The sequence below is a fragment of the Aptenodytes forsteri genome, unplaced genomic scaffold, assembly GCF_000699145.1.
Source record: "Aptenodytes forsteri isolate BGI_AS27 unplaced genomic scaffold, ASM69914v1 Scaffold64, whole genome shotgun sequence".
Classification (NCBI taxonomy): Eukaryota; Metazoa; Chordata; class Aves; order Sphenisciformes; family Spheniscidae; genus Aptenodytes; species Aptenodytes forsteri.
In genome coordinates this window covers 249709-267126 of record NW_008794786.1, presented here as the reverse complement: position 1 = coordinate 267126, position 17418 = coordinate 249709, and the positions used below count along the sequence as shown (strand labels likewise).

The following is a 17418-nucleotide window of genomic DNA, read 5'->3' as shown; positions in this document are numbered from 1 at the left end:
GATATATATCATCTTCCAAAATGTGTTGTTATGTAGGCTTAGAAGCGGTTGTATTCATCCCTGCCAGACAGCGGTTGTCATTTGAGTTTCAAACCATTGTCAGACATTGGATGTAGGTGGAGAAGGAGAAACCAAAGGAAAGAGTGTTTGTGGGCATGGGTTGTTTCTTCTTTTTCCTCCCCATGTGATCCATAATGTTACCATCCAGTTACCAGAGCATTACCAAACCTTGGATTTTGGTAAGGGGAAAGTTGGCTTAAGTCATCTGTAAACGGGAATGACGTTTTTCCCCTTCTTCCCTCAGGATGCTGGTGGTCAGCAGATTGGTTTTCTGCTGGGAAGCTGTGGTATTGCTTTGGCCCTCACCACTGAAGTTTGTCTGAAAGGGCTTCCAAAAACCCAAAATGGAGAAATTGTGCAGTTTAAAGGTTAGATCAGTTATATATTTGCTTTTGATTGTACTTTTGATATAGCTGAACTGTCTTAAAGTGGTTGTCAGAAGTCTGAATGCTTTTTGGGGTGGGCAAAGTGAGCAACTTTTCTGATAGCATCACTTAACTGCTGTAGGTTTTATGCATATGGTGTAGATTGATCCATGTGTCTGACAGAATTGCTTTGTTGTTCTGGAAGTCACAATGAATCCACCTTACAAGCCAGGGTTGTCCTCAGATCCCTTCAGTGGCATTTGGCAGGTTCAAAAGCAGTTTTATTAATGATACAATAAGCTATATTTAGAAATACTGCAGGGATCTTTCCTGAGTAGAGGAAGTGCCTTGTTCCCATCTGAACTCCCTGATGAGAAATGAGATGAACCTTCTGGCTAGTAGCTTGGCTTGGCTTGGTATTTTGCTTGTGTAACTGAACTTGGACAAATGATGGGGTTTTAGTGTATTCTTGCAGAATATAAATCCCTCAATAAATAAACTGGTATTAATATTCTACTTTAATTTGGCTCTAGGTTGGCCCAGACTCAAATGGGTTGTGACAGATTCAAAATACCTCTCCAAATCTCCTAAGGACTGGCAGCCCAACATCTCAGCTGCAGGAACTGAGCCAGCATATATTGAGGTAAGTAGTGAATGGGGAATAAAAAGTAGTTTCCATGAGCTGAATTTAATGTTCTAATCCCCAGAGAGATAATACTTTCACCTCACTACCTTAAACTTCCCAGTTTCTAGCCACTGAAAAGTCTTTCACTGTGTACAACCTGCTGTGAAGCTTATTTTAGTTTGTAATATCTTTGTGGCCTTGAGCACTGCTCAAAATGAATTGGAGAACACTGTTCTTGTTCCAGAAAGCTAGTAATTGAGACAACTGAGCTCTTGGAGATAGTGTACTTGGCAACACAGATTTCTGAAACTACTTAAGCCGACAGCTTTTCGAATTTTCTGTTCTTCCTAGCAGAGATTATTTTCATTTATATACCTCAGTAAGGCAACTTCTAGGAATTGCAGTGGTTTAAGTAGTAACAGTAATTTGGCTATTCTAATATTGCAACTTGGCTTTTCAGTTTACTTATGGGAGCAGGAGGAGATGTTGTGAGAAGTAGTAACAGTGAAATAAACACAAACACATTCAATTGCCATCTTTATCTCATCTCTCTCTGGAGTTAGCTGAACATGTTTGCTACCTGAATAACTATATTTTCTGTAGTGAACCTTGCTGGTACCTTTCTACAAGCAGGTACTTTTCTGAGTATGTCTCAGCAGCTTTAGAGGAACAAAACTTTATTTAATAACGATTCTGTGATTTAATTTCCTCCACATGTGGGATCCAGAGTCACACCCTGACTTTTTTTCTCTTCTGTAGTACAAGACGAGCAAAGAGGGCAGTGTTATGGGTGTTACAGTGTCTCGGATTGCCATGCTGTCTCACTGTCAAGCCTTGTCTCAGGCCTGCAACTATTCTGAAGGTAGGTGATGTCACAGAAACATCAAAGGAATGAAGGTTCAGCGACATCATTTTCAGTGGTTGCATCTCATATTCTTAACAGCTGTCTGTGAGTAACCAATACACAATAGTATCTACTTAAGAAAAAAAAAAGAAAAAGTAAAAGGATTGCCATGCTGTCTCACTGTCAAGCCTTGTCTCAGGCCTGCAACTATTCTGAAGGTAGGTGATGTCACAGAAACATCAAAGGAATGAAGGTTCAGCGACATCATTTTCAGTGGTTGCATCTCATATTCTTAACAGCTGTCTGTGAGTAACCAATACACAATAGTATCTACTTAAGAAAAAAAAAAGAAAAAGTAAAAGAAGTGCAGATACAATAGTATCTACTTAAGAAAAAAAAAAAAGAAAAAGTAAAAGAAAAAAAGTGCAGATTAATTCTCCCCCAAAAGTGAAGACCAGCTGTAATCTTTTCCATCCAAAACTACATCGTTTTCATTGCCATAGTGAAGAGGAATAACAAGTGGGATTTGCATCATGTCTAGAAAGTTAACGAGTGTTCTGATGAATCAAAAGGGGAGCAGATGACTCAAAAGTGGAGCATTTTCTGGTGAGCTTGAGTCTCCCTCTCGCTGTGCTGGTCACCCATTAAAATGTCTTTCCAAACTTTTGTTCTTGATAGTGTGTGTAAATATCAAAGCACCTCTTGCATAAACTGCTTCTGTACTAGTCGCATGAGGCTTTTTGGCTAACCCAGAAATGGAGATTTGAAATGGCTGGTGGGAGTACAGAGAGTTCTGCTGTAGGATATGGTTTTAGTCTAGTCTACCTTGTAAATCAAGCTAATTTATATATCCATGACTGAAACTTTATTTTTAGAGCTGTATGTCATAGTACTTTAAAATGCAGAGTTTGTCTTTTGGAAGCCATCACTTTAATTTCCATTGCTTCTGGGAGTCAGTGCTTGAATGATGTTCTCTACTCTCTTCCTCTGCTGCTACTCATGCATAATGAGGTTAAGACCCTTTCTGTTCTACTGATGTACGTTACAGGCTGGAATGTAATTTTCTTGCAACTTTCTGGGATGTGTTCCTTCTCTTAAATTGATGTTCAGTTGTGTTATTTTGCATAACAAGGTGCTCTGACTAGTAAAATGTATAATCAGACAAACAAGACGCTGCACTTGCTTGCTACATGTGTACCTCCTGGAGCAGATCTGACAGATTCAAATGACAGATTCCAAACGTATGCAGATGCTAGCATAAATAATGGTCACAGCTGTCCTGGCACATTTCACTTCAAAACTACAACTTTCTTTTCCCAGGTGAAACAATAGTGAATGTTTTGGATTTTAAGAAGGATGCAGGGTTGTGGCATGGCATTCTAACGGTGAGTTGAGCCTGTAAGAACTTTCTGAAGCATTTCGTAAGTCTTCATAATTGCAACATTTGAGGACCATTACCTATTAAGTCAACCATTTCTCTTCCTGCTAGATCTGCAATTCTCTGGAGGGAAGCGTAGAAGCATCCTCAGTAAACTTACGGGAATTCATGGTGGGGTAGGGGTTGATGGGGAGTGAGGGTGACTCCTATTTCTGCTTCATAATACGTTTTGTGAGCCCTTTTCTAAAAATCTTTTTCTACTTTTCAGAATGTAATGAACAAACTGCATACTATCAGTGTGCCCTATTCTGTGATGAAAACCTGTCCACTCTCATGGGTGCAGAGAGTTCATGCCCACAAAGGTACCTGTGTATGTTCCACAACTTTAGCTTGAAGTCCTCAGGATAAATGAGTGAGGGGCATTAAAATCTCAAATGCTTTAGAGCCTGTCTTCTTGCTCTTCCATGACAAATCACAAGGGCCAAAACTCTAATTTATTTCTAAATATGCACAAAGTCCTAATGCCTTGTGAATGTCAGCGAACGTGATGGGGACCTCATGACCTGTTATGACCATTAGTTTTTGAAGCCAATGCCTTTTATGAAACCAAGAAAATAGTTGAGCGCAGCAAGATCCATTGATCCCCAGTCCTCACCAAGGACATTCAGATGGTGATAATGATTTATGCATTTTGGAGGAGGGGCTGCAATAGTGACAGACCCTGGCTCAGGTGGTGGGCAAATGGCTTGTATGCCATAGCAGATGCTATTGTATGTGCTATTGTATGTTGGGGTTTGCTGTTACTGCAGGCTCAATTAATTAAGGCTGGCTTGCTTGCTTTAGTGAGAATTTTCTCATTTGGGAGTGTTGGAGTGTGTATTCATATGAAAATGACTCATGGAAAGCTTTTATTTGTCCTTATACGGTTGTTTTGTGTTGGTTTGCAGCAAAAGTTGCTTTAGTCAAGTGTCGAGACTTGCACTGGGCCATGATGGCCCATCGAGACCAAAGAGACGTCACTTTGAGTTCTCTACGCATGCTGATTGTAACTGATGGTGCAAATCCTTGTGAGTATGCACATCCTGCTGTTTTCAGGAGAGAGGTTTCTCAGCTAGTTGTCTCACAGGCTCAAGCTTAATTCCTTTTGTAGATAATTCCCAGAAGATTTCAGTTAGGGCGGCTGTCTAGTAACACAGAGCTGCGGATTGTGGTACTTGAGCACCAGGGCAAGGGGTTTTCTGTGCTTTCGTCCTTTGAGTATGAGTTGTGAAAGATACTGCAAAGTAAGAAACAGGAGACTTGAATGGGGAGCTCTTGTGTGTAAAACAGAATTCTGGTAGACACAGTGAGATTGGTTTTAAATTGCTCACAGGGGATAAGGTAAAAGCTTTTAAGAACAACTTTTTCTGGGGATTCTTTCCCTTTCAAATCTGCAAGGAATGCTGTTAGTGAAAAGGCTTAAAGAGTTTTTGTCTAGATGGCACCAACTGGAAGGGAAACTTGGAATACCATTAGACCTGTTCTGATTATGCATGCTGCATGGAAACAGACCCCACATATGTGCGCTAATTGTTGGAGGTTTGGAAAGTATTTTAAGCCTGTTGTTGTACCATGGGCGTGTAACAACTCTGAAGCAAATTGGAGGAGAAAAGCAGACTTGTTCAAGAGAACACGCCTTTTCCCAAGTCACGTTCAGTAGGCACTTAAGCTCCTTTGTGGCTGGTATCTTGGAAGATGCTACCTGGAATGTTTAGAAGTGATAAAGTCATAGTGGCATATTTTCTTTCTTTCCAGGGTCTGTTTCCTCATGTGATGCCTTCCTGAGCTTGTTTCAGAGCCATGGGCTTAAACCAGAGGCAATTTGTCCATGTGCCACATCTCCAGAAGCGATGACTATTGCAATACGGAGGTAATGGGCGTGCAGCATTGCAGTCTGTTTGCTAGATTAAGTGATCTAGGCTGAGGTTTGTTCACACATCGGTTGGTCATAGTTGACTTAAGTGTGTAATAAGCTCCACTGACATTTACTGTGTGTGCTCAGGTATTCAAGTAGCTAAGTTGTTAAACATTTCTCCTAAGATACGAGTGCTTTTTTTCCTCTAAGATGCGTGACAGCTCAACAGTGCCTGTAAGAACTGTGCATTACTTTCTCCTGCTCTTGATTTACACAGCTAGTGTGGTATTCTTGAATCTGAGAGTAAATTTGATACCACTTTGGACAGTCATTTTTATAGGCTGTTTCTGTCCGTTGCTGCTTTCTGTAATAAATAGCCCTGTAATCATCTGGCCTGGGAGCTGGGGTTTAACATGGGGTAAGCCAAAGAGCTGCAAGAAGAGTTGCACTAGTCCAAGAATACGGTTTCTTACTGATCAGTGTAGCTCTTCTGGGAGGGAGTTTCTACTGCCATCTCACAGCTTTAAATTTGTTATGCAAAGAAGAGACACTGAAATATGCATATTTCTGTTGCTGCGATATCTTCATCCGAGTCTAATAATAGCCTGTATGCCTGATTTAGTGTATTGATTTTGTGTCTTTCAAAGGCCTGGGGTCCCCGGGGCACCTTTGCCTGGAAGAGCCATCCTGTCCATGAATGGGCTGAGTTTTGGTGTGATTCGTGTCAACACTGAAGATAAAAACTCTGCTCTCACTGTCCAGGATGTTGGCCATGTGATGCCAGGAGGTAAAAATGTGCAGGAGTCTCCTTAAGACCTTTTTGCGAATGGTCTGGAATGTTTTAGAAAAAGAACTGGTCAGTGTTCTATCCCGTATTCAGCCTCAGCGTCGGGGGAGGTTAGGCAGTCCCCATGCTGCGTTGTCATATCTGTCACGGTTACATGTGTCAGTTCTTATACAAGGCAAGTCTTGGGGACTATTTTAACAATGCATAATTTGTCGTAGGGATGATGTGTATAGTGAAACCTGATGGACCACCTCAGCTCTGTAAAACAGATGAGATCGGTGAAATCTGTGTTAGCTCCAGAGCAGGAGGAATGATGTATTATGGGCTGACAGGGGTGACAAAGAATACATTTGAGGTATGTATAACAGAATGCATCTTTCTTTCCCCGTTTCCTGTGTAGAACTGATAGCCTTGTAGATCTCTTAGGTTTGTAACTTAAGCGTTAATGTTTTTTTAAAAGATACACTGAAGAACTCATTGCAGTTAGATATATTCAGTGTTCCCCTTTCATAAAGGTCTCCCACAGTGCTAAAACGATGACTGTACCAGGGATTCCCTCCCCTTCTCCTCATCACTTCACTCGCATATAGTGCAATTCTTGATGTGGGGAATGTTTTTCTATCCTCAGGCAAATCCGCTTTGCCTCAAATGTCCTCCCTTCTGTTGCAGGTTATCCCTGTGAACTCGGCTGGCTCTCCAGTGGGTGATGTGCCATTTGTCCGTTCTGGCTTGCTGGGGTTTGTTGGACCTGTACGTAATACAGTTTTTGAGCTTGCATTGCTGTATTCTTTTGTTCGTGCCAATAGCTTTGAACGTTTAAAAGAAAAGCATTTGGGTACAGAAGTATGTGTAAGGATAGCTTGCTGTGGATAAGATAGTTGAGAGTTAATGGGTTTGCCTGAGCCAGCAGGAGCCCTTACTTTTCCAGCATGTTGTCATTACGGTGCCTTACTGTGTTGCTTGTTACATTTTTGGATTGCTAATTCTTCTAAAACCAAATGTAAGAAGCTTTTTGTATGGCAGTTCTGCTATGCGTGCTGGAGTGTCTTGTCTCACTGAGTGGCTAGAATGCTTCTCCTGATTTAGTCGTAAATGATGTAATTTAAAGAGAAAGAAAACGTGTTTTATACAAATTCCATTGATCTAGCCATAGTTATGAAATATGCAAGTCAAAGACATTTGAATATCCGCTTTATGTAAGTTACTCACTGATACCTTTTTATCTTTCAGGGCAGTTTGGTGTTTGTGGTTGGAAAAATGGATGGATTGCTGACAGTTAGCGGACGTAGACACAATGCCGATGACATTGTAGCAACTGGATTGGCAGTAGAGTCAATAAAAACAGTTTACAGAGGAAGGTTAGCAAAATAAACCTTGCCCCTCCCCATAAGCTTCTGTATGTAATACAGTGGAGCAGAATCTTTAGTATGATCTTCAATTTCTCTTCAGTAACTGGTTGGTTTGGGTAGCTCAGTTAAAGTAAATATGTTTTTGGTTTAGACAGTAATTGGCCTGATCCTGCCCAACACAGGTCTGTTTTCCCCACTGTCATGTCTGGCTTTTCATCAAGTTTGTGTACTTCAAGGGAAGGAATCAAGTAACAAGATAAGTCAGTCACATGGAGAATTTAATTCTCTGTCTCTGTAGAATTTACTTTTAAGTCTCTGTATTAGTTAGCTGCTGGCTGATGCTCTGCAGCAAGGAAGAGTTTCATTCACGTCCAAAGGTATTTACTTTTATTTAGCAGTTGTGGATATAATTTTCTAGACCGTCAGGCAGGGTTGGAGCTCATGTCTCTAAGACTTAACAGGAGATTTTAAGCCCCCTACATCATGTAGATACTTCTAAAGCTTCTATTGCATTGGTGATTTGCCACAGGTTGGAACAGAAATGTGATAGCAGGTTGAGAGGACAGGGGACTATGCTATGTAGGAATTTCATCAGAAGGTGGAATTAATCCCTTACGTACTTCACAAAGTCTTTCCTTTTTGACTTGATTTTAATTGTCTGATGTTTTTTCTCTGTCTTTGCCCCATGGGGTTTTTTGAGTTCTGTCTTTAGTCTGTTTCCTTGGCTTCCTATTCCCAAGGAGTAAAACTGGAATTTGTGCCAATATGGCTCTCCCCTTTTCCTTAGGATTGCTGTGTTCTCAGTATCCGTCTTCTATGATGAGAGGATTGTGGTGGTTGCAGAGCAGAGGCCAGATGCATCTGAAGAAGACAGTTTTCAGTGGATGAGTCGAGTGCTGCAGGTAAGCCCACTTACATACGTGGTCGAGGTGAGTTTGTACAGTTCTTCAGTGTGTGGGCAGATCAGAGGCCATCAGCATGACCCAGATGGAAAGAGCACAGGCTCATGATCCCTCTTGGCACAAGGTATTTTTACAGTGTCACAAGCTGGGTACATCTGCTGTGTACAAGCTGTTCTGTTATGTCCTGAAGGTCCTGGGAAAGCGGCTGCAGCACAGAATAGCGTAGGCTCTGACGAAGTGGTCAGCATTATGCTAGCAAGAGGACTGTGTAGAGAAACACAGTTGCCTCTCAGCACTGCAAAGCAGATCCAGTGCTCAAGCTTAGGAGTTTTGCTTTTAGTCTTGGATCACGCTGGTGCTCAAAGTCATGCTTTAAAGCCGCCCTTATCTTTGGAGATTCATTTTCAGCAGGGAGACAGTAAGCAGAGAAAGGTTAAAACAGCTGAATGAGTGTAGTCCTAAGAAAGTAGAATGAGTAGCAAATACTTTGAGAGCTGCCCGCATCGTGTGTATGTCATTCTTGGGAATGATGTTTCAGGTTGTGAAGTATGCAAACTGGGGAGAAAAATCAGGGAAGTACCTGGTGGTCTGAATAATGTATTAGATGCCTGAATGCTGAGGCGGACAAAAAGGAACAGTGTGATGGTTCAGAGGAGACAGATGGATAAAATCCTGAGATCAAAATCATATGATTCATCGAGCAACTGTATATTTTGGGATTTTGGTCATGAAAGATTTAAAAATGGATTTCTTGTATATGAAATGAACTATAAAGGCAGGGATGCTAACAAGCACTTAACTCTTACCATAGAGCTCACTGATGTTAGAGAGATGAAATGGAATGATAGGGACTGACTTGCTCCCCCATACCTTACAAGTGCAGGGATTTGTCTTGCAGTCTGTCAGTGCAGCGAGTAACAGTAGACTGTATCCAGTGGTACCAAGAATTCAATTGACCATCTTTCCTTTCTCTAGGCAATTGACAGCATTCACCAAGTGGGTGTATATTGCCTTGCTCTTGTGCCAGCCAATACGTTGCCAAAAACTCCGTTGGGAGGGATCCATATCTCTCAAACTAAACAGCACTTTCTGGAGGGCTCTCTGCATCCGTGCAACATCCTCATGTGCCCACACACGTGTGTGACGAACTTGCCAAAACCCAGGCAGAAACAACCAGGTAACACGAGCCCCTTTTGTTTAACGTTAGTAAACTGAAGTTCACAATCTCAGACCTAGGAAGCTGTGTGATGCTTCCGACACTGAGTGTCCTGCTTGCTGGGGACCAGAGCTTGTCTTGTGGCCTGTGGCTGGGGCATGTTTGAGGCCTCTCTTTGCATGTGTCAGTCAGGAATTTTGATTCCTACCTTTGAATTCATTGGGATTCTCTCTACTGATCAATAGGAGACTATCAATGCCTTCTGAGCTCTATCAGTGAGGTTTCATTACCTATCTTCTTGCACCCATGCCCAGGAGCAGTGGGATCCTACAGAGAATCTTTGTACCTTTGCTGTCCTGTAGATTGTAATTCTAGGCCGGCTCCTTTCCATTTGCATTAAAAGTCCAGATTTCATGCGGCTGTTCTTCATCAACAGGTGTTGGCCCTGCCTCTGTGATGGTGGGGAACCTGGTTGCTGGGAAGCGTATTGCTCAAGCCTCTGGAAGAGATCTTGGTCAAATAGAAGACAATGATTTAGTTAAAAAGGTAAATCAGTATTTGTTACAGCTAGAGAATGGGAAAAGAATTTACCCTACAGCTGAATGCAAAGCAGCAACGTGAAGTGGACGTAAGTACTGCCTTTGAAGTAGAAGCACTAGTATTTAATTACCGCCTCTTTGTTTCAGCACCAGTTCCTGACAGAGGTATTACAGTGGAGAGCTCAAGCAACTCCTGACCACCCACTCTTCCTTTTATTAAATGCCAAGGTACAGTCAGTACTGAGTTGTTGGGGTTTTTTAAGGTCCACAGCATGTTATTCAGCGCAAGTTTGAGACTGTCTAAAATCTTTTGCCCACTCCAGTGTCCTCTATTTAGTCTCTGTATTGGATTTTGCCCATAGATTTGTAACTTAAAATTTGAACCTTTGAACCTGTAGGTCACTTCATCTAAATGACTGTCATGGTTCAATGCTTCATTTTAAAACTGAGCGTGTTTGTAGGTCCCACTGGTTCCTGTATCATTTAATGCTGTATCCCTGTTGAGTATATTCTGGCAAGGTTCTGGTGCAAGAAGACCTGAACTGACTCCCTGGAAGGTAGAATTTTCTAGAGCAGATCTAACTCCATCTCTCTCTTTTTGATATTGTAGTGGATAAATGGCTCATTGAATGCCAGCAGCCTATAGGTATAGATAACTAGTAGCTATAGACTGATGCTAGCAAGCAAGTTTGGGTTTTTGCAGCAGCCATTTTACTGATACATGTTGTGCCAGGCCTTGTTTAGAGCATTTTTGTCTCCTTTCAAGGGAACCACTGTGTGCACAGCCACCTGCCTTCAGTTGCACAAAAAAGCTGAGAGAATTGCATCAGTTCTGTGTGACAAAGGACATCTCAATGCAGGAGACAATGTGGTGCTTCTTTATCCTCCTGGTAAGCAAGTTTTAATAATGACTGCATCCCACTGTGGAAATGCAGCATGGTCATTCTTTGAAATCTCATTGAGATCTGGAAATACAGGAGAGAGAATTGAAACAGCGTACCTTAGGGACTGCATAACTCTCTGATCTGGTTTTGAGTCCAGAGAGGGCTGTCCTAATGTCTTGCAGTATCAGGACTCGATCTTCGATTCTCTAGAGTTTTGGAAAAGCCAATTTGTACCTTCTCACTCCTGGCTAGATCTTGCTGTGTCATGATGTTTAGAATAAAAACCTCTAAGACTTCTGTGGTTATCAAAGATCCTCTGGTATGATATGTTCACTGCAAAGTTATTAGAAACTTGTGACTGCGCTGCATGTGCTGGAGAATTGCGCTAGTCACCCTAACAGAAACTCCTCAGCTCCTGGTCTATTCAGATCTTGTCTGTCTGAAGTCACGTTGCCAGCTGGCAGCTTTTCATCCAGGGAAAGCATGTAGTTTGCTATGAGAAATGGCAGGGTGGCTTCTGGGAGAGACTGGTGCCGTTGCCTTCAGCTGTGCAGAAGATGGACACTTCACGTGAGACTGTTGGGTGCCTTTTCTCCAGCAGCAGGCTGGGAACAGTGGGAAGTGCAGTCTGCCTGCTGTGGCTGGTAGCACACAGCTTAATCACTTGGCGTGTGTAAGATGCTCACTGCTAGTGAGAGGTGCTCTCTGGTGTGTGTACTTCTTGCCCTGCCAGACAATTCTGTTTTGTCCTGACTGACTTTTGAGTCATTTGACACTTGGAACATTCTTTTTCTGTAAGATGGATATGGTTTTCTGTGTGGTCAGTCTTCTCTACTTTCCCAGTCCTCTATCCCAAGCTTTCTTAGCTTCCTTGTTGTGCTGCCCTTGGTGTTTGAACTGTTTACGTTGCCCATCTGTGCTGTGGAAGTGACTAGTGTGTGTACCACCTTCTAATGGAAATTGTAACCAATGCTTGGAGAAAAAGTTCTCAGGGGAAAGGCTGATGTCACCAGGGTGGCCATCCACCAGTGTCCTACACTACAGCCTATCGTGTCCTTGCAGGCATTGAGCTAATCACCGCGTTCTATGGCTGTTTGTATGCTGGCTGCATCCCCGTGACCGTGAGACCACCTCATGCTCAGAGCCTCACTGCTACTCTGCCCACTGTGCGAATGATCGTGGAAGTGAGTAACGGGGCTGTAGCTGAGAGCATGGCTGGAGCACTCTTGCTTCGGCCTCTCAGACTCGAGTGGTTAACACAGCTGTCCAGCCTCCCATGCTGTTTACATGACAGCAGTGATTGAAGCACATCTTACAACTGAAGGACAGTATTTTCATTCATGAAGTGCAAGAGAGAACCACCTCTCCTTATGTGGCAAGAGGAATTGCTATGAAACAGGTGGTTTCTGAGAGATACTAACGTGATATTAGCACTCAAAATTTCACATTGACACTCCTTACTGCTGGGCAAGTGCAGATCCTGCTATTAGTTACTTTCCAAGCCCAGTAACCAGGAGAGGATGCCTCCCCATTTATAACCATGGGGAGAAAGCTAGATGTAGACTGTGTAATGTTCTCACCTGCTCTAAAGGTCCTGACATGGTTATTTGCACTTTAGTCTGCGTTTGGGGTTTTAGTGAAGGATGAGTAGAGAGCAGTGTTGCAAAAGCCAAAGAAATTAATGCAAGTTTGTTAGGGGAAGCTGGCTACAGATGGTAAAATACACTCTCTGAACAGCAAATCTTGCAATGACAGTGCCACTGGGACATGCTTTTGTCTTTTTTTTAGTAAGTGTTTATCTTTTTAGGTCAGCAAAGCCGCCTGTATTCTCACAACCCAGACCTTAATGAGACTACTGAAATCCAGAGAGGCAGCTGCTGCTGTAGATGTGAAAACCTGGCCAACCATCATTGACACAGGTGCGGTCCATGGGCTAAAAGACTTTTTGAAGTTCTGTGTAGGTGTTACCATTGACTTCCGAAGAGACTGTCCCCCATTTCAGATGCTAACTGGATGGCTCTTAAGAATTTGTATGAATATTTAGAAAAACAATCCAAGATATAAGCTAGGTCTGACCTTGTTTACTGACATCTCTTCTGCATTTCTTGAGTTATGCATGGAAAATAATTTTATTGAAAAGCCATGTTGCAGACAACTGTTAATTTCCTTAAGACAAGAGCAAGTTGGTCTCTTCTCCCTTTTCCTGAGAATAAATAATTTTCTACATGGGAACTTTGGCAAGAGTCTTGTCATATACTAGTCTGTCTCTTTTGGAAAGAGAATTAATAGAAAGCTTTATTGTCCATCTCGGGCTTTTTGGAAGTTGTGTTCCCCTTTTAAATACCAGTTCAGGAATCAAAAATTAACCACGTTTGTTCCCTTCTTGTACAGATGACTTGCCCAGGAAGCGGCTGTCTCAGATCTATAAGCCACCTACGCCTGAAATGTTAGCATATCTAGATTTTAGTGTTTCTACAACAGGCATGCTTACAGGAGTAAAGGTACAGTAAAATGGTTTTAGAAGACGGGGGTTTTGTTGTCTTGTCTTTGGCTGACATTCTGAACCACCTCTCCCCTCGACCTCCACCAAAGCTGGCTCTTGTAGCTTAAATAAAGACCATGCTTTTCTCCCAGTAAAGCTATGGATTCGCTGCAGACAACGCAGCGTGACTTTGTGCTGAAGAATTAGTTCTGCAATGTAGGAAGACAGGTCTCTACAGTGGGCATCAGGAATTCTGCTGCTGCCTCCCACTGGAGAGCTGCCTGTTAGGAGAGCAGTGAGCGATGCGAGTAGCATAGCTGTAAGCTTCTGCTTTCCCCCCACCAAGAGCAGAACAGGAACGCGGTTGACATAGAAGAGGTTAAGAAACTAAAAAATGAAAGCCTTAGGCTGTCATTAATGATCAGCCGTGTTTGGAGCCTGAGATGCCTAAAGCTTTTAAGCAATAGCTATTGGTATTGCTATTTCTGGTTTACTATGGTTCAGAGGGTTCTGCAATGCTCTGCCTCTGCTATGGAGGATAAAGGAAGAAGAAACATAGTTTATGGAGAAGCGTTATCAAGGCAAACCTATCTCTGTTCTTACCTACCTGTCTTGATGAAGTCCTATTTTGATGTCCTTGAATTTCAGCACAGTCTCTCTTGTGTTGCAGATGTCCCACGCAGCCGTGAGTGGCCTTTGCAGGGCAATCAAGCTTCAATGTGAGCTCTACTCCTCTCGGCAGATTGCAATTTGTCTTGACCCCTATTGTGGACTAGGTTTTGTGCTCTGGTGCCTTTGCAGGTATGACTTTTAAGGGGGAAAAGATTAACTCTTGGCTGGTTATAAATGGGAAGTGGCAGTCCGCGTCTTTATCTGGTGTAATTACAGACAGATTATGTTGACATTACCAAAATGACTAATCTACAGTAAGGGGAGAATTTGTCTTTGAACTGACAATAATACATTCCCTTTTCCTGCAGATTAGCAAGATGTTATCCTGTCTTGATTACGCATATTTGTGCTGCCAAATAATACTGGCTCCAGAATGTTTCTCTTGCCTTTCTTCCTTGATTATACGTTGCAGTAAGGGAGTTTTCGTTCTGTAAACTGTGTGGTTGAGCCAGTTCTCTTCCTTCACTCTGTCAGTGTGTGTGCACATTTGTATGTGTATAAATTGTTATTCTTGTGCAGTAAGTTGTATTTTTAAAACAATGTTGCTACAGAAGCATTGGAGCTATTATCAGTTTGCCTCAGATGCAGAGTCCCACAACCTGCTTTTGGTCTAGCAGGAACGTAACATGAAAACACAGTAAATAGTAATTTAAAGATAACTCCATGCCACACAAAAATGTTTTCTTCCTTAATGTTCTTTACAGTGTATATTCTGGACACCAGTCAATTTTAATTCCTCCTATGGAGCTGGAATCCAATCTTTTTCTCTGGTTATCTACTGTCAGCCAGTATAAAATAAGGGACACTTTCTGTTCCTATTCAGTCATGGAACTGTGCACAAAGGGACTTGGAAACCAAGTTGAAATGTTAAAGGTAAGAAACATTTCTTGAATGTTATGTTACATAAATGAAGGAAACTGTGGTAGTAAAGCAAAGTGATACGATTGTTAAATACAACAGCTTCCTGTTGCTCTTTACAGTGTATATTCTGGACACCAGTCAATTTTAATTCCTCCTATGGAGCTGGAATCCAATCTTTTTCTCTGGTTATCTACTGTCAGCCAGTATAAAATAAGGGACACTTTCTGTTCCTATTCAGTCATGGAACTGTGCACAAAGGGACTTGGAAACCAAGTTGAAATGTTAAAGGTAAGAAACATTTCTTGAATGTTATGTTACATAAATGAAGGAAACTGGTAGTAAAGCAAAGTGATACGATTGTTAAATACAACAGCTTTCCTGTTGCACAAGTCTCCAGTCCACAGCTTGCTCAAAAAGCAAAAGCACCAAAAAACGTTTGCAGCCCCAGGAAATTAAAAGGATTGAAATTGAGTCGGGTGTATGTATTGCAGTGTAGGTAGCACGTTGCCAGTGAGTGTCAGAGACTGCTGGGCAAACCCTACAGGGAGGATGCCAGCAGCAGAATGCTATGCAGAAGAATTGCTTATATAACAGTCTGCAGTGAAGGCTGAGGCCAGCACATGATGTAAAGCACACACGTTAGGCAATTTGCTAAATAGAGGTGTTTTCTCCTTGGAGATGAGAGGAAGGAAAAAAATAGCTACATAAAACACTTGAGGTGGCTTTTTGCATGGGGTTTGCTGAAATAGTGTACTCCATCTATACGATTACGGGTCAGTCTTGTTCTGTTGGCGGCAGAGTTCTGAAGGTGTCTGCTTTGTTGTGTGTCACCAGTTAAACAGAATAATGCACAGGTTCGAACATCTGGCTAGTGCTGTTCAGTGCATTCATGATCATGTCTAGAAATAATAATGGATTCTGGTCCCAGTTTTGTTGAAGACTTGGTGTAATCCCAGTAAGTGACTTTACTCTCACTTGGTTTGGTTTCCACCTATGTAAATAGTGAATAACAGATGTAATCTTAGCTGAAAAGCACTGCAGAAGCACGTGATGCTACATTCTGTAGCAGAGAAAGAAGCACTGTTAATGCATATTTTGTTCTAGCAGTATTTCTAGGCTCTGGTCAGACACATTTTATAATGACAAGTAGAAGCTGAAAAGAGGAAATAACTTGAATACAAGAACAGGGTTTGTCCTGCATTTCTTGAGTGGGATTCCAGGGATAAAAAGCAAATGTCACTTCTTGTGAGGGGACAGATGTTGGTGCAGTGTGGCAGAGGTAATTAACATATACAGTCCTTTGCACTCACTTGTGTCTTTTTCAGGCACGAGGAATTAATCTGTCCTGTGTCCGGACTTGTGTGGTAGTTGCAGAGGAACGGCCGCGAGTTTCTCTCACTCATTCCTTCTCCAAACTCTTCAAAGACATTGGCCTGTCATCTCGTGCTGTAAGCACCACCTTCGGATCAAGAGTCAATGTTGCTATCTGTTTACAGGTAACACGAGTGCTTTCTAGTGCATGCGTTGTCACTGGCATCAGATTTCCAGATTCTGTTGTATTCTGAATCGTCAAACTTCCTAATCTGCACACACTTCGGCGTTGTTAGCATAGCCCAACATCTGCTTTGTAGAGAACAGCTGGCACAAGATTTAAGCAGCTTCTCTTGTTTTCAACTGCCAGATTATATACCAGATGCTCAAAACAACTGAAACATGACATTAGAGAACTGTTTATTTCCATGTAAACAATGACTACTTGCCCCAGGGCTGATAGCTGAGAGTGCTTGGGCTGTCTCCATAGCAGCTCCCCCCTCCCCAAAGATGCATCCTACACTAGAGAGAAAATAGCCTGTTTACTGAAGTGTTCCCCTTAGTGCAACTGTGAAGGTGGGGAAATGTGAATATGAATTTTGCTGCCAGTAAGAAACCCCTGGAAACGTTTATGAGCTCAGGCAGAAGTTACCCTGACTTCTGTAGATACATTAATTTATTTTTTTTAAATGTTAACTCTTCAGGGAACATCTGGGCCTGATCCCACCACGGTGTATGTAGATCTGAAATCCTTGAGGCATGACAGGTACAGTAAGTTTACTTAAACTTACTTAATAACTCTATATAAAATGTTGTAATGGGTACTGAGCTATTGCACCTCTCAGTAGATTTCAGCTCTTTTTTTCCCTGACAATGTTTTCTTTACCTTCAGAGTACGTCTGGTGGAAAGGGGAGCTCCACAAAGCCTGCTACTTTCAGAATCTGGGAAGGTAATTTCACGTTATTACCTAGAGGCATGGCACACAGCATCTGATGACCACACATTTCTTTTTATGTCCCTTATGATGTAGATGTGTAGCTAGGAAAGGTAGTCTTGTGGCATGGCGTGAGAAGAGAATCATAGAATCACAGAATGGTTTGGGTTGGAAGAGACCTTAAAGATCATCAAATCCCACCCCCCCCTGCCACGGGCAGGGACACCTTCCGCTAGACCAGGTTGCTCAAAGCCCCATCCAACCTGGGCTCGGAACACTTCCAGGGATGGGGCATCCACAACTTCTCTGGGCAACCTGTGCCAGTGCCTCACCACCCTCACAGGGAAGAATTTCTTCCTTATATCTAATCTAAA

At 42.3% G+C, this 17418-nt stretch overlaps 1 protein-coding gene across 1 annotated transcript in view; it reads left to right on the top strand.

The window, feature by feature from the left end:
- The window catches only part of DIP2B (disco interacting protein 2 homolog B), a 43014-nt gene that overhangs the window by 18565 nt on the left and 7031 nt on the right, over positions 1–17418 (top strand). The window contains exons 10-33 of the mRNA XM_009274397.1: positions 305–428; positions 959–1068; positions 1810–1912; positions 3215–3279; positions 3541–3634; positions 4220–4339; positions 5067–5181; positions 5814–5953; positions 6172–6308; positions 6623–6703; positions 7184–7311; positions 8090–8204; positions 9180–9381; positions 9797–9906; positions 10047–10127; positions 10666–10789; positions 11846–11967; positions 12591–12702; positions 13175–13284; positions 13936–14066; positions 14642–14810; positions 16124–16294; positions 16814–16875; positions 17002–17059. Coding sequence (XP_009272672.1) covers positions 305–428; positions 959–1068; positions 1810–1912; positions 3215–3279; positions 3541–3634; positions 4220–4339; positions 5067–5181; positions 5814–5953; positions 6172–6308; positions 6623–6703; positions 7184–7311; positions 8090–8204; positions 9180–9381; positions 9797–9906; positions 10047–10127; positions 10666–10789; positions 11846–11967; positions 12591–12702; positions 13175–13284; positions 13936–14066; positions 14642–14810; positions 16124–16294; positions 16814–16875; positions 17002–17059 — 2784 coding nt within the window. The remainder of the gene's footprint in view (positions 1–304; positions 429–958; positions 1069–1809; positions 1913–3214; positions 3280–3540; positions 3635–4219; positions 4340–5066; positions 5182–5813; positions 5954–6171; positions 6309–6622; positions 6704–7183; positions 7312–8089; positions 8205–9179; positions 9382–9796; positions 9907–10046; positions 10128–10665; positions 10790–11845; positions 11968–12590; positions 12703–13174; positions 13285–13935; positions 14067–14641; positions 14811–16123; positions 16295–16813; positions 16876–17001; positions 17060–17418) is intronic.